General features: G+C 42.0%; 1 protein-coding gene across 8 annotated transcripts in view; it reads right to left on the reverse strand.

Annotated features, from left to right (window-relative positions):
* Positions 1–518: 518 nt before the first annotated feature.
* LOC124037892 (zinc finger protein 644-like) overlaps positions 519–18,879 on the reverse strand; it is a 44,363-nt gene continuing 26,002 nt past the window's right edge. For 7 of the 8 annotated variants that reach the window (XM_046353099.1, XM_046353097.1, XM_046353101.1 and 4 more), the window contains 7 exons: positions 12,121–15,195; positions 11,646–11,853; positions 6,820–7,030; positions 5,948–6,113; positions 3,713–3,838; positions 1,921–2,026; positions 519–1,658 (listed from right to left, as the gene is read on the reverse strand). In XM_046353099.1, coding sequence (XP_046209055.1) covers positions 1,202–1,658; positions 1,921–2,026; positions 3,713–3,838; positions 5,948–6,113; positions 6,820–7,030; positions 11,646–11,853; positions 12,121–15,181 — 4,335 coding nt within the window. In that variant the 5' untranslated portion in view covers positions 15,182–15,195 and the 3' untranslated portion in view covers positions 519–1,201. The remainder of the gene's footprint in view (positions 1,659–1,920; positions 2,027–3,712; positions 3,839–5,947; positions 6,114–6,819; positions 7,031–11,645; positions 11,854–12,120; positions 15,196–18,879) is intronic. The other variant, XM_046353098.1, reaches the window with a different exon arrangement.

The raw sequence follows: 18,879 nt of genomic DNA on the forward strand, positions 1-18,879 counted from the left end.
AACAGTTGATTTTGAGATGTGTCTGTTACTTGAACTCTGTGAAACATTTATTTGGGCTGCAATTTCTGAGGCTGGTAGCTCTAATGAACGTATCCTCTGCATCAGAGGTGACTCTGGGTCTTCCTTTCCTGTAGTGGTCCTCATGAGAGTCAGTTTCATCATAGCGCTTGATGGTTTTTGCAACTGTACTTGAAGAAACAGTTCTTGACATTTTCCAAATTGACTGACCTTCATGTCTTAAAGTATTGATGGACTGTTGTTTCTCTTTACTTATTTGAGTTGTTCTTGTCATAATATGGACTTGGTCTTTTACCAAATAGGGATATCTTCTGTATACCCCCTACCTTGTCACCACACAACTGATTGGCTCAAACGCATTAAGAAGGAAAGAAATTCCACAAATGAACTTTTAACAAGGCACACCTGTTAATTGAAATGCATTCCAGGTGACTACCTCATGAAGCTGGTTTAGAGAAGAATGTGCAAAGCTGTGATCAAGACAAAGGGTGGCTATTGTGTTATTTCATAGTTTTGATGTCTTTACTATTATTCTACATGTTGTTGAACATATGTTGAAAATAGTAAAAAGAAAAGAATAACGCTGGAATGAGTAGGTGTCTCCAAACTTTTGACTGGTACTGTTTATGATTGACCCTGTATTCTGATTATGGCTTCTATAGGCCACAGTTAAAGGTAACGGACAAAGCATTTATCATTTGCACAATGCTGAGGTGTCAGTTGTCTCATTTGGTAATGGGTTCAACGTTCTGACTGACTGCTAAACAGTGCAAAGAAGGAAGCAAGAAGACACATTTAACATGTGTACCTGTTGCAAGATGGCAAGATTACCTGGAGGTTAAACTTAAACATAGTAGAGTAGAAGCGGTTACAGAGTGCAAACGTTCGTTTAGAAAAGTTGAGATACAAGGTTCTGAACTGACTACTGTTCTAGCTTCAGCGATTGTTGGCATTTTTGCATCTCAAGCACAAGTCTTTGTTTCTGTACATATAAGTAACAAGATCCATCATATACAGTATAGAGACAGGTCTTATAAAATAGAGGGAAGGGCTGGTATTGTGCATATTAAGAAAAACATATAGCTTTAGAATTGTTTTATCTATCTATATTTCTGTGTGTCTATCCATATTTACATGTAGAGGATAAAGATATAAAGTGAAAATGTGTAAACAACCCTCTAGTTCAGGACGCCACTGGAAGAAGCTCTGGAAAGGACGTGGGCGTGTGCTGCTCCAGGCTTGGGTGCTCATTGGACGAGGGGTGTGCATGGTGCAAGGGATGCTCATCATGGAGCTCAGGGTGCTCGTGGGTTTCGGGGTGCATGTTGGGCAAGGTGGGCCCATGGGGCAAGGGGGGCTCCTGCTGGGGCAAGGGGTGATCATATGGAGAGGGGTGTTCCAAGCAGGAGTGCTCATGGTGCGTCTGGGGCTCATGAGCCGTGGGGGGCTCATTGGATGTTAGGTGCTCCCGAGAGGGGTGCTCCTGGGGGAGCAAGGAGGGCGTCTCTTTGTGTAGTCGCAGGACCTCCACCATGCCAGCTCCTGTGCGAGGGACACTGGTGTGCATGAGGTGCCTCTGTAAGTGCCTGAGCCAATCCTCCTGGATGGACAGAGGACCCTGGAAGACGAGGTCACAGAATCTGCATAGGAGAGAGAGAGAGTTAAGTTAGGCTAGGTTATGTTAGCATACATATGGATACTATTAAGCATCTGAAGTGGCAATAACATTTTCCTGTACAGGTGTACAATATATTTTAGAACCGAAGCATGACCATTTCACAATATTAAAGGGGCAATCCGTAATGTCTTTGTGCCTTGTGGCCACAGGGTGTAATGCACAACAAATCAATACGTAAACAAAAACAGGGAGGGGACAGAGAAGCTTGTTGTGGTCCTACATACCTGCAGGTGAGTCTATACATCTCCTCAACAGCACATGGGAGAGCTGAGAACAAGGTGTTCTTTGGTCCAGCCCTCAACCTAGGCTTCTTCAGTATACAGGAATAGGCTGAAAGACACAAATCATCTCATTACAGACCAAGTCCGTACAGATCAACCTACTATAAACAACTCTATGCAACTTAGCAGACTGACACCAGGACAGAGAGTCACAGGCTGTGTCACAATGGGGGCCCTGGTCAAAAGTAGTGCACTATACAGTACTGTACATTCGGAAAGTATTCAGAACCCTTGGACTTTTCCGCATTTTGTTCTGTTATAGCCTTATTTTATTTTTATTTTTTAAATCATCCTCATCAAATCTATACACAATGCCCCATACATTTTTGCAAATGTATACAAAAATAAAAAACAGAAATACCTTATTTACATAAGTATTCAGACCCTTTGCTATGAGGCTCTAAATTGAGCTCAGGTGCATCCTGTTTCCATTGATCATCCTTGAGATATTTCTACAAATTGATTGGAGTATGCTTGTGGTAAATTCAAATGATTGGAGATGATTTGGAAAGGCACACACCTGTCTATTTAAGGTCCCACTGTTGGCAATGCATGTCAGAGCAAATCCAAGCCATGAGGTCGAAGGAATTGTTCGTATAGATCAGAGACACGATTATGTTGAGGCACAGGAAGGGTACCAAAACATTTCTGCAGCATTGAAGGTTCCCAAGAACACAGTGGCCTCCATTATTCAATGGAAGAAGTTTAGAACCACCAAGACTCTTCCTAGAGCTTGCCGCCCGGCAAAACTAAGCAATCGGGGGAGAAGGGCCTTGGTCAGGGAGGTGACTGAAAACCCGATGGTCACTCTGACAGAGGTCCAGAGTTCCTCTGTGAAAATGGGAGAACCTTCCGGAATGACAACCATCTCTGCAGCACTCCACCAATCAGGCCTTTATGGTAGAGTGGTCAGATGGAAGCCACTCCTCAGTAAAAGCCACATGACAGCCCGCTTAGAGTTTGCCAAAAGGCACTTAAAGGGCTCTCAGACCATGATAAACAAGATTCTCTGTTTTTCAGCTGCAGGGACTGGGAGAGTAATAAGGATCGAGGGAAAGATGAACAGAGCAAAGTACAGAGAGATCCTTGATGAAAACCTGCTCCAGAGCACTCAGGACCTCAGACTGGGGCAAAGGTTCACCTTCCAACAGGAGAATGACCCTAAGCACACAGCCAAGACAACGCAGATCTGGCTTTTGGGACAAGTCTCTGAATGGCCTTGAGTGGCATAGCCAGAGGCCGGACTTGAATCCGATCGAACATCTCTAGAGAGACCTGAAAATCTGACAGAGCTTGAGAGGATCTGCAGAGAAGAATGTGAGAAACTCCCCAAACACTGGTGTGCCAAGCTTGTAGCATCATACCCAAGAAAACTCGAGGCTGTAATCACTGACAAAGGTGCTTCAACAAAGTACTGAGTAAAGGGTCTTAATACTTATGTAAATGTGACATTTCTAAAAACCTGTTTTTGCTTTGTCATCATGGTGTATTGTGTGTAAATTGATGAGGGGAAAAAAAATAATCCATTTTGGAATAAGGCTGTAATGTAACAAAATGTAGAAAAAGTAAAGGGATCTGAATATCTTCTGAATGCACTATATAGGGAATAGGGCACCATTTGGGATGCAATGTTCTGTACATGTTCAATAAGGTACACTGTTCAATAAGGTACACTGTCATTTCAGAAAGGTGCCTTTATGTTCTTGACTTTTGTGACCAGGCTTAGTGAACTTACTTGTTCCTTCTAACATGGCAACCCTCTTCCTGCGTGCGTAAGCGCGAAGATGATTGGACAGGCTAACAGCACTGGGAAATGTTGTGTTACAGTGAACGCAAATCTTCTTATTAGATGCATTTCTCTCTGGAAAGTGAGAGAGACATTGAAAGAGAGAAAAATCTAAAGAAAGCAAAGCACACAGAAGTTGAGTTCAAAACTTTAAACATGTTCCAGAAGCCCATTGACAACACTTTTCTTGCAAGGAGAACATCTTTGAACAAGTGTCAAGAGTGTAGCATCGAATCAAAATGCCTCCGGATAACCATGCTCTGTTTGTTTTTAACTTCATTAACAGTTACCTTCCATTAGAGACACTTTGTTTGGATGCTGCCCACTTTTTAAAATAGTTCAACTTCTACACGCATTACATCTGAATTAATTGCTGCTTGGGTTTCAGGGTCTTTGATAAGCGTCTTTGAGAAATGAAATCTGGAGGTGAGTTGAGGTGACTTTAAGGGAAGAATCTGAAGAAATATAAGAAATTTGACTACAGAGCACATAGATGAACATGAAGTAAAACTGCTATTCCCTGAGTGCCGTCACCTCTCCCTCCATCTGTTTTCATATTTTAAAGATCTGTTTTGCACTTAGCAGTTGGAGACGTGTTGTTGAGAGTAATGTTTATCACAATCTAAGGACTCCAGGGTGCCTATTTTCACCTGTGGCAGAAGATTCACGCAGGGTTTGGAACAATTTGGGGCTTTAAAATGTTATTTCGGCTATGACAAGAAATTCGTACTGTGCTGATTGTGTCAATATTGCACATTAATTACAATGGTTTGGCATGGCACTGCAGGCTACATCTAGAGCATGTTAAATCGTAAAAGCGTTAGATTATGAAAGGTCTCTTCGAACACCTGTTAAAACAGATTTGATTGGGTAACAAGCCCACACCGAGTTTCTATGCAGGCTGTCCTGAAGCTACTGGCAGTTGTGTGAAAACAATAGCGACAGCTTCCCATTCATTTCACACCTAATAGGTGAAAAAACATCTCCTACAGAGGTGTTTTTTTAACCATGACAAGCTACTAAAGGTTATTTAAATTACCAGCAAATTGTTTGCAACAATTTGTTTGCAAAAATGTGTGTTAAATCTCCATTTAACATAACACTGATTACAGCGATATGGTGTAGAAGCCATTGTTAGATGGTTAAAACCAAATGCGTGACTCAGTCTATTCTACCTTCAAGGTTTCAGCTTTCAGCTATAATGTAAAAAGTAACTATGACATTTAACACTGTCAGTCACAAAACGGGCAATCACTTGAATTCTGACAGACGCCCAAAATTATTGCTATCTGATTTAAAATCTTTATTAATCATTCTGCAAAAAGGACGGGAACTCTTATTTGGACAGACATTAAACAAAGTTGTGTAAACACAGCTGATGTGCTTCCAGAGCCACATCAAAAGAACGTGGCCCATTTGGTGACATTCATTATTTTTGGGTGCGTTAAAATAATTAAATTGACTGTGAACTTTTATTTTTTTCATGTTTCTTTTTCTTTTTTTAAATCCAAGTCCATTTGATTGACATGTTGTGATTTAACATGGGCTCCTGTAAGTAATGAAAAGCTGTAGAGTTAGTAAAACATACAAAACAGCTGTGAAACAAGACAAGTTTGTGTTTCATTAAAGCAAGCTAACACTGTAATTGGTGTGCACAAGTCACATATTATCTTCATCTGTATCCTCGCACTCTATAAAACTATTCAGAAGAACACCTAAAAGAATCATACTTATCTGCAAAGGACTAAACTGATCAATCTTATGAATGAAGATAGAACACTGAGAAAAGAACAGACCGCCGACACAGTTTAGCTAATAAAGCTGTGTCTGTCACTTCTATCCGTCGTCTATCTGCCTTACCTGGATTTCTTGTCTTCTTTGATTCTAGTTGAAACAGACTGATCATATGTCATATATATGTTTTGCCATCAGAAAGGGGGGCCTTGTTGCACTACAATAATAATTACCATCAAATAAAATATACTTGGCAGACAAAGTAACTGCAGTTTGTAACTTTAGTTTTTAACTCCGTTACTTGGCAAAAAATAGAAAAATTGCACATTTTGGTTAACTGGGTTGTTTTAATTTTGAAATTGTACAATCTCAATGTCTTTTTCAGTTCTGAAAGTGCTCTAAAATGCTGATATTCTGATGTGTATAGAAATGATTTGTGAGGCTTCTTACCATGGGCCCAGTGTGTTTCCAGGTTGCTGGCCTGTTGGTTCTGTCTCCCCTCAACCCTCTCTTTGGTCACAGTAAAGTGGTTCTTATCCTCATCATCCTTGTCCAACTTCCTCTTCCGCAAAAGCTTGCCTAAAGTGCTCCGGGAAGATTCAATGACACCTCCTATCTGTAATAATAATAATACATAATGCATTTTACTTGCACCTTTCAAGATACCCAAAGACACGTACAGAGTCAAATTAAATAAAGATATTGAACATAAGCAAATCAAATCGTATGTCACATGCGCCGAATACAACTGGTGTAGACTTTAACCGTGAAATGCTTGCTCATGAGACCTTCCCAACGATAAAGAGTAATATATATATATATATATATTAGTTGAAGTCAGAAGTTTACATACACTTGGTTGGAGTCATTAAAACTTGTTTTTCAACCACTGATTATTAGAAAACCCTTTTGCAATTATGTTAGCACAGCTGAAAACTTTTTCAGCTGTGCTAACATAATTGCAAAATGGTTTTCTAATGATCAATTAGCCTTTTAAAATTATAAACTTGGATTAGCTAACACAATGTGGAACACAGGAGTGATGGTTGCTGATAATTGGCCTCTGTGCGCCTAGGTAGATATTCCATTAAAAATCTGCCATTTCCAGCTTCAACAATCATTTAGAACATTCACAATGTCTAGACTGTATTTCTGATCAATTTTATGTTATTTTAATGCACAAAAAAATTGCTTTTCTTTCAAAAACAAGGACATTTCTAAGTGACTCCAACTTTTGAATGGTAGCATATACAATTCACTTTTACTTTTTTATTTATATATATTTAAAATAGCATGGTACCAATGTAGCACAACAACAGTACCTCTATACTCTTCCTCTTAGGAAAGAAATCCTCTCTCTCAACTCCCTCCTGCCTGGGTGTATTTGCACTGGGATCCCATGGAGTGGGAGTGCCATTCTGGCCCAGCTGGCAGCCATGTTGGATCTTCACTGGGATCCCCATCGGTGTTAGGAAGAGCCCGTCGCTGCCAATGAACTTCTGGGAGATGATTGGTCGGGAGATTAACTGCTTCCTGTTCAGGTTTCAAATAAAACACAACAATGATATAGCCAGAGAGATACATGAAAAAGTACAATAAAATACAAATAGCCATAATGAAAAATAAATACAAATTAAGACAAATTCAAAAAAAGAAATCCTATCTACAGTACCAGTCAAAGGTTTGGACACACCTACTCATTCAAGGGTTTTTCTTTATTGTTACAGTTTTCCACATTGTAGAATAATAGTGAAGACATCAAAACAATTAAATAACACATATGGAATCATGTAGTAAGCAAAAGAGTGTTAAACGAAACAAAAGAGATTTTAGATTCTTCAAAGTCGCTATCCTTTGCCTTGACGACAGATTTGCACACTCTTGGCATTCTCTCAACCAGCTTCACCTGGAATGCTTTTCCAACAATCTTGAAGGAGTTCCCGCATTTTCTGAGCACTTATTGGCTGCTTTTCCTTCACCCTGTGGTCCAACTCAACCCAAACCATCTCAATTGGAATAAAGTCGGGTGATTATGGAGGCCAGGTCATCTGATGCAACATTCCATCACTCTCCTTCTTGGTCTAATAGCCCTTACAAAGCCTGGTGGTGTGTTGGGTCATTGTCTTGTTGAAAAATAAATGATAGTCCTACTAAGCGCAAACCACCTGTGGTAGTCATGCTGGTTAAGTGTGCCTTGAATTCTAAATAAATCACAGTGTTACCAGCAAAGCACCCCCACACCACCTCCTCCATGCTTCGCGGTGGGAACTACACATGCAGAGATCATACGTTCACCTACTCTGCGTCTCAAAAAGACACAGCAGTTGGAACCAAAAATCTCAAATTTAGACTCATCAGACCAAAAGACAGATATCTACCGGTCTAATGTCCATTGCTTGTGTTTCTTGGCCCAAGCAAGTCTCTTCTTCTTATTGGTGTCCTTTGTTAGCGGTTTCTTTGCAGCAATTCGACCATGAAGACCTGATTCACGCACGGCTGATTTTCCTTCACTCTGCGGTCCAACTCATCCCAAACTAATTAAGGGGAGGATAAGGTCTGATACAGCACTCCATCACTCTCCTTCCTGGTCAATTAGCCCTTACACAACCACGCGGAGATCATCAGTTGACCTACTCTGCGTCTCACAAAGACATGGCGATTGGTACCAAAAATCTAAAATTTGGACTCATCAGACCAAAGGACAGATTTCCACCGGTCTAATATGACCATTGCTCTTGGTTCTTGGCCCAAGAAAGTCTCTTCTTCTTATTGGTGTCCTTTAGTAGTGGTTTCTTTGCAGCAATTTGACCATGAAGGCCTGAGTCTCTGAACAGTTGATGTTGAGATGTGTCTGTTACTTGAACCCTGTGAAACATTTACTCGGGCTGCAATTTCTGAGCCTGGTAACTCTAATGAACGTATCCTCTGCAACAGAGGTAAATCTGGGTCTTCTTTTACTGTGGCGGTCCTCATGAGAGCCAGTTTCATCATAGTAGTGCTTGATGGTTTTTGCAACTGAACTTGAAGCAGCATTCAAAGATCTAGAAATGTTCCGCATTGACCGGCTTTCATGTCTTAAAGTAATGATGGACTGTTGTTTCTCTGTTTATTTGATCGGTTTCTGCCATCATATGGACTTGGTCTTTTACCAAATAGGGTTATCTTCTGTATACCAACCAACCATACCTTGTCACAACACAACTGATTGGCTCAAATGAAATTAATTCCTCTAATTACATTTTAATTTCATGAGCTGGTTGAGAGAATGCCAAGAGTCTATAAAGCTGTCATCAAGGCAAAGGGTGGCTCCTTTGAAGAATCTCAAATCTATTCTTCTTTCGGCAAACTCCAAGCGGCCTGTCATGTGCCTTTTACTGAGGAGTGGCTTTCATTTGGCCACTCTACCATAAAGGCCTGATTGGTGGAGTGCTGCAGAGATGGTTGACCGTTTGGAAGGTTCTCCCATCTCCACAGAGGAACTCTGGAGCTCTGTCAGAGTGACCATCAGGTTCTTGGTCACCTTCCTGACCAAGGCCCTTCTCCTCCGATTGCTCAGTTTGGTTGGGCGGCGAGCTTGAGGAAGAGTCTTGGTGGTTCCAAATTTCTTCCATTTAAGAATGTTGGAGACCACTTGTGATCTTGGGAACCTTTAATGCTGCAGACATTTTTTGGTCCCCTTCCCCAAAACAGTGCCTAGACACAATCCTGTCTCGAAGCTCTACGGACAATTCCTTCGATCTCATGGCTTGGTTTTTGCTCTGACATGCACTGTCAACTGTGGGACCTTATATAGAAAGGTTTATGCCTTTCCAAATCATGTCCAATCAATTGAATTTACTACAGGTAGACTCCAATGAAGTTGTAGAAACATCTCAAGGATGACCAATGGAAACAGGATGCACCTGAGGTCAATATCGAGTCTCATAGCAAAGGGCCTGAATACTTAAGTAAATAAGTTTTTTTTTTTTTTTTTTCATACATTTGTAAAAATGTCTAAATACCTGTTTTCACTTCGTCATTATGGGGTACTGGGTGTAGATTGCTGAGGATTTTCTATTTAATACATTTTAGAATAAGGCTGTAACGTAACAAAATGTGGAAAAAGTCAAGGGGTCTGAATACTTTCCGAAGGCACTGTATATATATATATATATATATATATATATATATATATATATATATAATATACAAACTACATGACCAAAAGTATGCGGACACACTGCTCATTGAACATCTCATTCCAAAATCTTGGGCATTAATAAGTGCGGAAGACACCCCTTTTGCTGCTATAATATCCTCCACTCCTCTGGGAAGGCTTTCCACTAGATGTTGGAACATTGCTGTGGAGACTTGCTTCCATTCAGCCACAAGAGTATTAGTGAGGTACGGCTCTGATGATGCGTGTTTATGCCTGGCTCGCAGTCAACGTTCCAATTCATCCCAAAGGTGTTCAAAGGGGTTGAGGTCAGGAACCTGAGCAGACCAGTCAAGTTCTTACACACCGATCTGAACAAATCATTTCTGTGTGGACCTCGTGTTGTGGACGGGGGCATTGTCATATTTAAACAGGAAAGGGCCTTCCCGAAATTATTGCCATAGTGATGGAAGCACAGAATTGTCTTGAATGTCATTGTATGCTGCAGCATTAAGATTTCCCTTTACTGCAACTAATGGGCCTAGGCCGAACCATGAAAAACAGCCCCACAGTTTCCACTTCACAATAACCACACTTACAGTTGACCAGGGCAGCTCTATCAGGGCAGAAATTTGACGAACTGACTTGTTGGAAAGGTGGCAACCTATGACAGTGCCACGTTGAAAGTCACTGAGCTCTTCAGTACTGGCAATTCTACTGCCAGTGTGTGTCTATGGAGATTGCATGGTTGTGTGCTTGTCCATGTAGTATATATACAAATTATACTAATTTTGTGTCACTGATTTACACACAATACCCCATAATGTCAAAGTGGAATTTAGCTTGAAGAACATTTTAGAAATCCATCCACAATTAAAAGCTGAAATGTCTTGAGTTAATAAGCATAAAAAAAACAGACTTTGAATATCCCTTTGAGCATTGTGATGTTATTAATTACAATTTGGATAGTGTATCAATACACCCAGTCACTACAAAGATAAAGGCGTCCTTCCTAACTCAGTTGCCGGAGAGGAATGAAACCACTTAGGGATTTCACAATGAGGCTAATGGTGACTTTAAAACAGTTACAGAGTTTAATATCTGCGATAGGAGTAACGTGAGGATGGATCAACAACATTGTAATTACTCCACAATAATAACCTAATTCACAGAGTGAAAAGAAGTAAGCCTGTACAGACATCCTGTTTGCTATAAGGCACTAAAGAAATTATGTCCTGAACACAAAGCGTTATATTTGGGGCAAATCCAACAAAACACATCACACATCACATTTTTTTTTCAAGCACAGTGGTGGCTGCATTATGTTATGGGTATGCTTGTAATCGTTTAGGACTGGGGAGTTTTTCCAGGATAAAAAGTACCGGAATGGAACTAAGCACAGGCAAAATCGTAGAGGAAAACCTGGTTCAGTCTGCTTTCCACCAGACACTGGAAGATTAATGTACCTTTCAGGGCAAATCTACACTTGAGTTGCTTATCAAGAAGACAGTGAATGTTCCCGAGTGGCCGAGTTACAGTTTTGACTTAAATCTGCTTGAACATCTATGGCAAGACCTGAAAATGGCTGTCGAGCAATGATCAACAACCAATTTGAGCTTGAAGAATTTTGAAAAGAATAATGCACAATCCAGGTGTGGAGACGTACCATAAAGACTCACAGCTGTAATCACTGCCAAATATGATTCTACAAAGTACTGTCTCAGGAGTGTGAATACTTAAATTACGTAAATTATGTATGTCTGTAGTTCATTTTCAATGAATTAGGAAAAACATTTAAAAACATATTCACTTTGCCATTATGGGTTATTGTGTGTAGATGGTTAGAAAAAAATATATTCAATACATTTTGGATTCAGGCACAACAAAATGTGGAATAAGTCAAGGGGTATGAATACTTTCTGAAGGCACTGTATACATGATATAGGATAGAATATTGTATTACATCCCTTAAAGGTGTGGACAGTAACTTTTTCGTGGAAATGTTTACAGTACCTGTTGAGAATCTGGAGGATGTTCTGGTGTTCCTGCTCGTCCTTTAGCAGCTCATTGAGAATACACAATGGACTCTTACTGGTGCTGGTGCTGGTCTTCCCTATTCGCTTCAGGTGGCCCCTCACGTGGTTGGAGAGGCCTGTCTTGGTGTCGAACCAGCCCCAGCACAGGGGACAGGTGTGCTCCGCCTGAGACTCCGGCTTCTCAGCTGCAACATGGAGATCATAAAAAAGGTTACGTTTTAACTATCTACATTTACATGTATTGCTCTTATCGCTCTTATCCAGAGCAATCTCGGTAAATTACTAGCTAACTTTGGGGTAACTTTGACCACTATCTATAGAAAACATGACACACTTGACTGGGAAAAAACTGTAATAAGTATAGTTACTGTGTAATTACAGATTACTTTAACCCTATTACAATGCAATAGTGCAGAAAACAATAAGTTATTGTATATAAATACGCTGCTCACCTTTTTTGATCCTCCGCACCACAGAGGGGACCTTCCTGCGTACGCGTGGCTGTCGGTCCTGTGAGGCTACCCGCTCAGGTGACACCACATGGCGAGCGTCATAACTCAGCCCCAACCTGTACAGGTGCCCTCGCACGTGATTGGATAAGCCCACCCCAGACTCAAACACAGCAGGACAGTAGGGGCAGGACTTCCTTTCTGTTCCAAAAGAAGGGGAGAAGTCATAGTCATAGGAGAGACTCTGGTTGTGTGTGCCGGTGGTGGTGGGTGACTCTGGAGAATCGTCACACACTGAGCTTTCTATACACTCTTCTTTGATGATAAGCTTCTGTATGTCATCGCTGTCATACTCCCCGTCCTTGTCTTCAGTCTTATTAAAATGGTGGTCAACCTGAACGGCGTTCTTTCCCAAACGGCCGATGTCAGCACCAGGTGCAGGATTCTCTTTGATCGAAGAACCCCTCTGTCTGCGTATGAAGTAGCTACGGGCGTAGGGGTTCCTCTCGTTCTCACTACTATCCAGGAAGTTGGCTGTAGCCTCGCTGGTGTAAGCACTAAAGTCATACGTGTCCTCATAATCATCGTCTCCCTCTGTGTCTTCAGGAGTGGTAGTCTCTTTTAATTTTGGGTTCAGTTTTGGCAAAACATTATCAACCACCTTGTCCACACTGTTGTGGAAGGGAGTGGACATTTTTCTTTTGGATGGGGTCTTTTGGGTAACAGCTTGTGCCTCTGACTTCCTGCCGGTCAAGTTGTTGCTACCTCCCTGACTCTTGCCAGAGTTGTAGCTATGATACAGCATCTGGCCTGGTTTAATCATCTTGGATGTAAGAAACACATCAACATTTGAGGGATATTTTGTCCTTTCCGAGATTCCTGAAACCACATGGTCGTATAGTTGATTGTCTTCCTCAACATAAGGGAGACCTGTTGTCACGTCTATTTTCTCTGTCGGTTTAGGAGATAATTTGCTTGGCTTGTCACTCCTCCACAGGGATGGTGACAGCTTGTTTGCTGAGCTGACAATGCTGCACTTGAACTGAGAGGAGGTAAGACCTTTGTAAGACTTCTGTGTGTCTGCTGTGTCTCTCATGTAAAAGTCAGCTACACTACCGGACCAAAAGCGAAAATCTGCTCTTTTCCAGAAAGCAGGCTTTTTAATACTGAACTTTGGCTTTAGCTGCAGTAGTTTTAAATCTGCTGCTTTTTTGGACGGGTCAGCTAGGCTATATTGATCTGGATTGTTAAGTGCTTTTTTAAATGGCGGATTTTCACATTCATCATCAGAATCAGACTGTTGGTGTATCAGCTCACAATGCCTTTTAAGGCAATCTTCATTCTGGGTGCTGAAATGGCACACTTTACAGTGAAACAGAACATGACTGGATTCATCATAGTTATCTCTAAGAAACTCTGACTCCTCATCTTTGATCATGTTCTTGTACTTGGACTTCAGTGTGTCACAGTGCATCGCGTACAGGTGTCCTTCAAGCTCCCGTTCCGTCAATGCCACGTGGTTGCACTCCGCGCAGAGGTAATAACGTTTATCCTTGTTGTGTGTCTTGGCGTGCCGGACAAACGTCTTGGGGCAGTTGGTCCCGAACACACACTGCGGGCACTGGAGCTTGGCGTTCCTGCCTTCGTCTCGGAGTTTGTTGAGTCCCTGTATCTCCTCCATGAGTTTCTCCCGTCTCGCCTGGTGGATAATCATGTGCTTGAGGAGGGAGCTGCGATCGCGGAACGAACGCCCACACTCCCTGCATATAAAAGGCCGGGGAACTTTCGCGTGGTGGCGTACCTGATGATTTTGCCCATCTAAATGATACATCACGTGTCTATGCAAATGCCTTTTCTCCTTGAAATTAACATTGCACATTGTGCATGGGAAGAATGAGGGTTCTTGTTCGGATTGCTCTGTCTTAGGCGGTTTGGGCTTTCTACTAAAGAGGGAGATTGAGTGATTGTCCTTCGGGCAATCTGCTCTTACAATCAGCTTCTTAATGATTACAGGGCTGTCACTGGGATGTTCTTGACATGAATTCACAGAAGATTGTTCATCAGCCTTTTTACAGGAGGAATCATCTTCATTTATGTTGGAGATGTCAAAATCCTCATCCTCCTCCTCCTCTTCAATATACCACTTTTTGTAGGTGTGATTTGTGCTGCAGTTGTAAACTTTTTCAGGAGAGCCTGCCGTACCCACCAGGTGTATTTTACGCTTCCTCTGTCTTTGGTTGGTAAGCTGAGACATCACTCCCACTCCTGCAGTGTTTGTCTCTAAGCTGCTGTCAACTGTGCGATTCTTCCACAACGCCCGTATGAGCTCTTTCTGTGAATCCCAGTGTAGTGCATCAGTCCCGTCAAAACCGTCCGACGAGCTCTCAGAGGACTCTGTGGTGTTTAAGTCCCATATAGATCTAGCTCTAGCCTCGACTCCCTGGGCCGTCCATATTTGGTTAATTGGCGTTTGGTGTGATTGTGGACTGTGGCCTGACAAGGTGGTGTCGAGGGCCTGGTAGGGCAGTTCAGCCTCACTAGCCTCAGAGTCTGATGGTGACGTGTTGTTGGCCCCTGGCTGCGTGGTGGCTAGTGTTTTCAGAACGAGCCCTGCTGGGTTCTTCAGGGCGTCTGATTGAAGCTCACTGGGTGGTGGTAACACCTGAGGGCTTGTGTCCCTCCCAGATTGTCGTAGTTGGGCGTCCTGGGCCTCCACCAGGACATTGTTGGACATTGTGCTGTTTTTGTTCAGGCCACAGCTCTCCTCTGAGGCGGGGTGTGAACCAGGTCCATTAACAAGTGCTCCTGAAGGCAGTGAATGGGCTGCTTGGGCTGTGTGGGGAACAGCAGGGACACTGCTGGGTACAAATGAACTGGGCTGTGCTCCATTTAAAGGGTTTGGGAGTCCGTCAGAAGACAGCTGCTCTGACAGACCTGCAGCATTGTTCTTCAGGGAAGACGTGTGACGCTGTAATGGCTCCTGAGTGGCACCGGAGCTGTCACACACTGGTTCCACCACATCTCCTTCTTTGTTCTCTTGTGCATTTGGCTTTATATCAGCCATCTCACCAGTATGTTCTGAGAAGAGGGAAAAAGAGAGAAATAACCAAATCAGCTTAAAACATGCTCAATAATTTATGTCATGTTTTGAGAGCTAAAGGCGGTGAAAAATGCATTATTAAAATGTGTCAAATTGAAATATGTACAGCCCAACCCACCACAATTATCATATCACTACATTGTATATCGTTTCAAAATCAAATGCAGGCTAATACAATGTTGAATAACAAATCCAAACAATTACTATTTTATTCACAGTGTTAAGTTTCAGCTCTGCCTACTTTCTCCCCAACTGTTCCACACAATGAGAGTTTTATCCGCATTACTTCAGCGCTCCTCTCTGGTGCTGCATTATGATTTTCCTCACACCCTCGTCCGCCACTTCTCTTCACAACAAACCCTGCTGTTAGCCCCAGATACCCCGGTGAGGGCTCTTAATTACCAGAGCACACCTCTGGGATACAACCTTCCTGTTCCTCCCCCGAAAGCTCCCAGACGCCTGCTAAAATTGACCAATTTCCATGGGAACAAAGTAGACTTCCAATGAGATCATACTCAGTCTTAGCACTCTGTGATGGTGCCAACACGGGTCCCAGCACGACGCTGTTGTTGCTCCTATCCTGACAAATTGGCATGCGTCGGGCTACACAATCAGTCTGTCTCACACAAACACACACATGAACACACACACAAACACGGGCGCACAGCACGCGCACGCGCACACACACACACACACACACACACACACACACACACACACACACACACACACACACACACACACACACACACACACACACACACACACAGAGATATAAAACACACACACAGCTATTAAAAAACACAAATATATAAACAGAAATCAATAGTCGTCAGGACAGATTGCTGAATGTAATAGAGACTCAACTGTTTAAACAAGCCACTTAAGAGTGAAAATACATGAATAAAATCTTCTAACATTTAACACTCTTCCTAGCCTTGTAATAGTCAAGCTGTGAGACTAAGAGACGAGGTGATGTATTTTACAGCTTGGTAGAATGTGAAGTGTCCAAGCAGGGTTGTTGTAGCCTTAGCTGATAGACATAGTCCGCCTCCCAAATGGCACCCTATTCCCCATTTAGTGCACTACTTTTGACCAGGACCCATAGGGGCTCTGGTCAAAAGTAGTGCACTATAAGGAATAGGGTGCCATTTGGAATAAACCGTAGTGTAGTCCACAATGTATGCTCAGTGGATTTGACATGATCCAGTGTTGGCTGCTCTCTACAGGAAGCTACGTCGCTAACGAAGTGGTAAATTCAGTGTTAATGAGTGGCTTCACTGTTACCACCTCTGAGGTAAAACCTTCCGAGCACCATATTCCCTCCATCTGCTGTAGTGTTACTGTAGGGGCTTGGGTTAGCAGGGAGGGAGAGGCAGAAAAGATGCTCTGCATTTAAAGCTAACGTCACTGCTACCCCCCTTGAACAGCAGGGTGGCAAATCCATCAGAATATGATTACAGCTTTACATTTAGAGGCTCATTAGCAGCAGTACCAGCCAGGGGTGAAAGTAAGGCGGTACGGTCCGGTACGGGGTCTCCGCAAAAAAAATTGTGGGGGTATGCCGTACCGGTAAATCTTGAGCCTATCACAATAATGCAAACAAAGTATCAACAAAACTGTTGGCTATTACACCAATATTTATCAGTAGGCTATCACATGTCAGAGGCATGAAAAATGAGCGAATGGACTTGAAAAACGGGTGGTTTATCCTGCACTCCAAAATGCGAGAACACCGACATTTTGCCAAGGTACAGATGAATGGCCGACACTGAGCTGTGCATGGACAGCAGTGGAAGCATACATTCTGGACTAATGACTATTGCCTAAATGTCATTAGACTTTGTGGTGTTTTGTGTAACGGAGGCCTCTTTCCATTCGTCACTGTAGGTTGCGAGTGGATGACGTGTGCGGGTAGCCTAGTAAAAGAGCCCTTTGAATTGACTGGTTGTGTTTATGCCACAATCAATCACATTTATAATATAAAGCCCTTCTTACATCAGCTGATGTCACAAAATGCTGTACAGAAACACAGCCTAAAACCCCAAACAGTAAGCAATGCAGGTGTAGAAGCACGGTGGCTAGGATAAAACACCCTAGAAAGGCCAGAACCTAGGAAGAAACCTAGAGAGGATAAAATAAGTCATACTTTTAAAAAGTTAAATGACACATCTTTACAACTAGGCCCACAGAGATCCTATTGAATTATTATGGATTCTATATGTAATTCTTGGATTGCGCGCGTGCATACATAAGAGGTCACCTACTGGGAAAGAAATTAAATCTACTGTCACCCCTGATACTAGCGTACAATATGACTCTCCCTCTTTCTGTTCCAAATATAACAACCACAAGCAAGCAGCTAGGGTTCAACAGCAATGCCATTTTAAAACATGTATTTGCTTTCATTTACTTCATTTAGTTCATGTGAAAAAGGCTGACTTTGCATTGCCGGAAGCTATTTACAATGATTATAGGCTTAAGTACATTTAAGTCGTCTGCGTAGATCGATCTCTATCTTCTCTATGAGATGTATTACTATTAATCCAGCTCTACATCTTTCCCCAAGACTGGGGAAACTGTGTACTGTATATGCGAGAATGTTCAGTAATCATTATGTTCTAGAACATTCTTAAATAAAAGCTTTGTGTTCAGCCAAATTCTACTGAATGCATTAAAAATAAAAAACTTGATGAAAGACCTCCCAGATATGTATAATATGTCACTGGGATTTTTCTTTCTTTGAATCCTTTTGGTTCTGGGTGTATCAGCACTTGCAGTAACACTTGTATAGCACCTCATCTTGAGGTTACTGCAGGAAAAACAGTGAGGCGATAATTGCATATTATCATAATTTTTCTGTATTCCCTGAAGATACATAAACCTTTCTGAGATATTTTATAATCAGCTTGTCTCAGCGACCCAATGTCTTTAAAAGCATTGTAGAAAAGCATTTCAAACTTTAGAACATCTTACTCTTGATCTTACACCAAAACCTGTCAACAAAATACACTACACTGAGGGTACAAAACATTAAGAACACCTTCCTAATATTGAGTTGCCCCCCCCCTCCTTGCCTTTGGAACAGCCTCAATTCGTCGGGGCATGTACTCTGTATGGTGTCAAAAGCGTTCCACAGGGATGCTGGCCCATGTTGACTCCAATGCCTCCCATAGACTGGATGTCCTTTGGGTGGTGGACCATTCTTGATACACACAGGGAACTCTTGAAACTGTTGAGTGTGAAAAACCCACCAGCGTTTCAGTTCTTGACACAAACCGGTGCACCTGGCACCTACTACCATACCCCGTTCAAAGGAACTTAAAAATGTTGTCTTGCCCATTCCCCCTCTGAGTGGCGCACACACAATCCATGTCTCAATTCTCTCAAGGCTTAAAAATTATTCTTTAACCAGTCTCCTCCCCTTCATCGACACTGATTGAAGTGGAGTGGCATTAATAAGGGATCATAGCTTTCACCTGGTCAGTCTATGTCATGGAAAGAGCAGGTGTTCTTAATGTTTTGTATATTCCGTGTATATCACATTTATTACAGTGATGACATTTTTTTATTTCAATTTTGTGTCAAAACGAAAGAAAACATATTTCTGTCGCTCCATTCATAGACACATCAATCATAATGTGTCCCTGAAATGGCTCAAA

The sequence above is a fragment of the Oncorhynchus gorbuscha genome, linkage group LG06 (assembly GCF_021184085.1).
Source record: "Oncorhynchus gorbuscha isolate QuinsamMale2020 ecotype Even-year linkage group LG06, OgorEven_v1.0, whole genome shotgun sequence".
NCBI classification, from domain to species: Eukaryota; Metazoa; Chordata; class Actinopteri; order Salmoniformes; family Salmonidae; genus Oncorhynchus; species Oncorhynchus gorbuscha.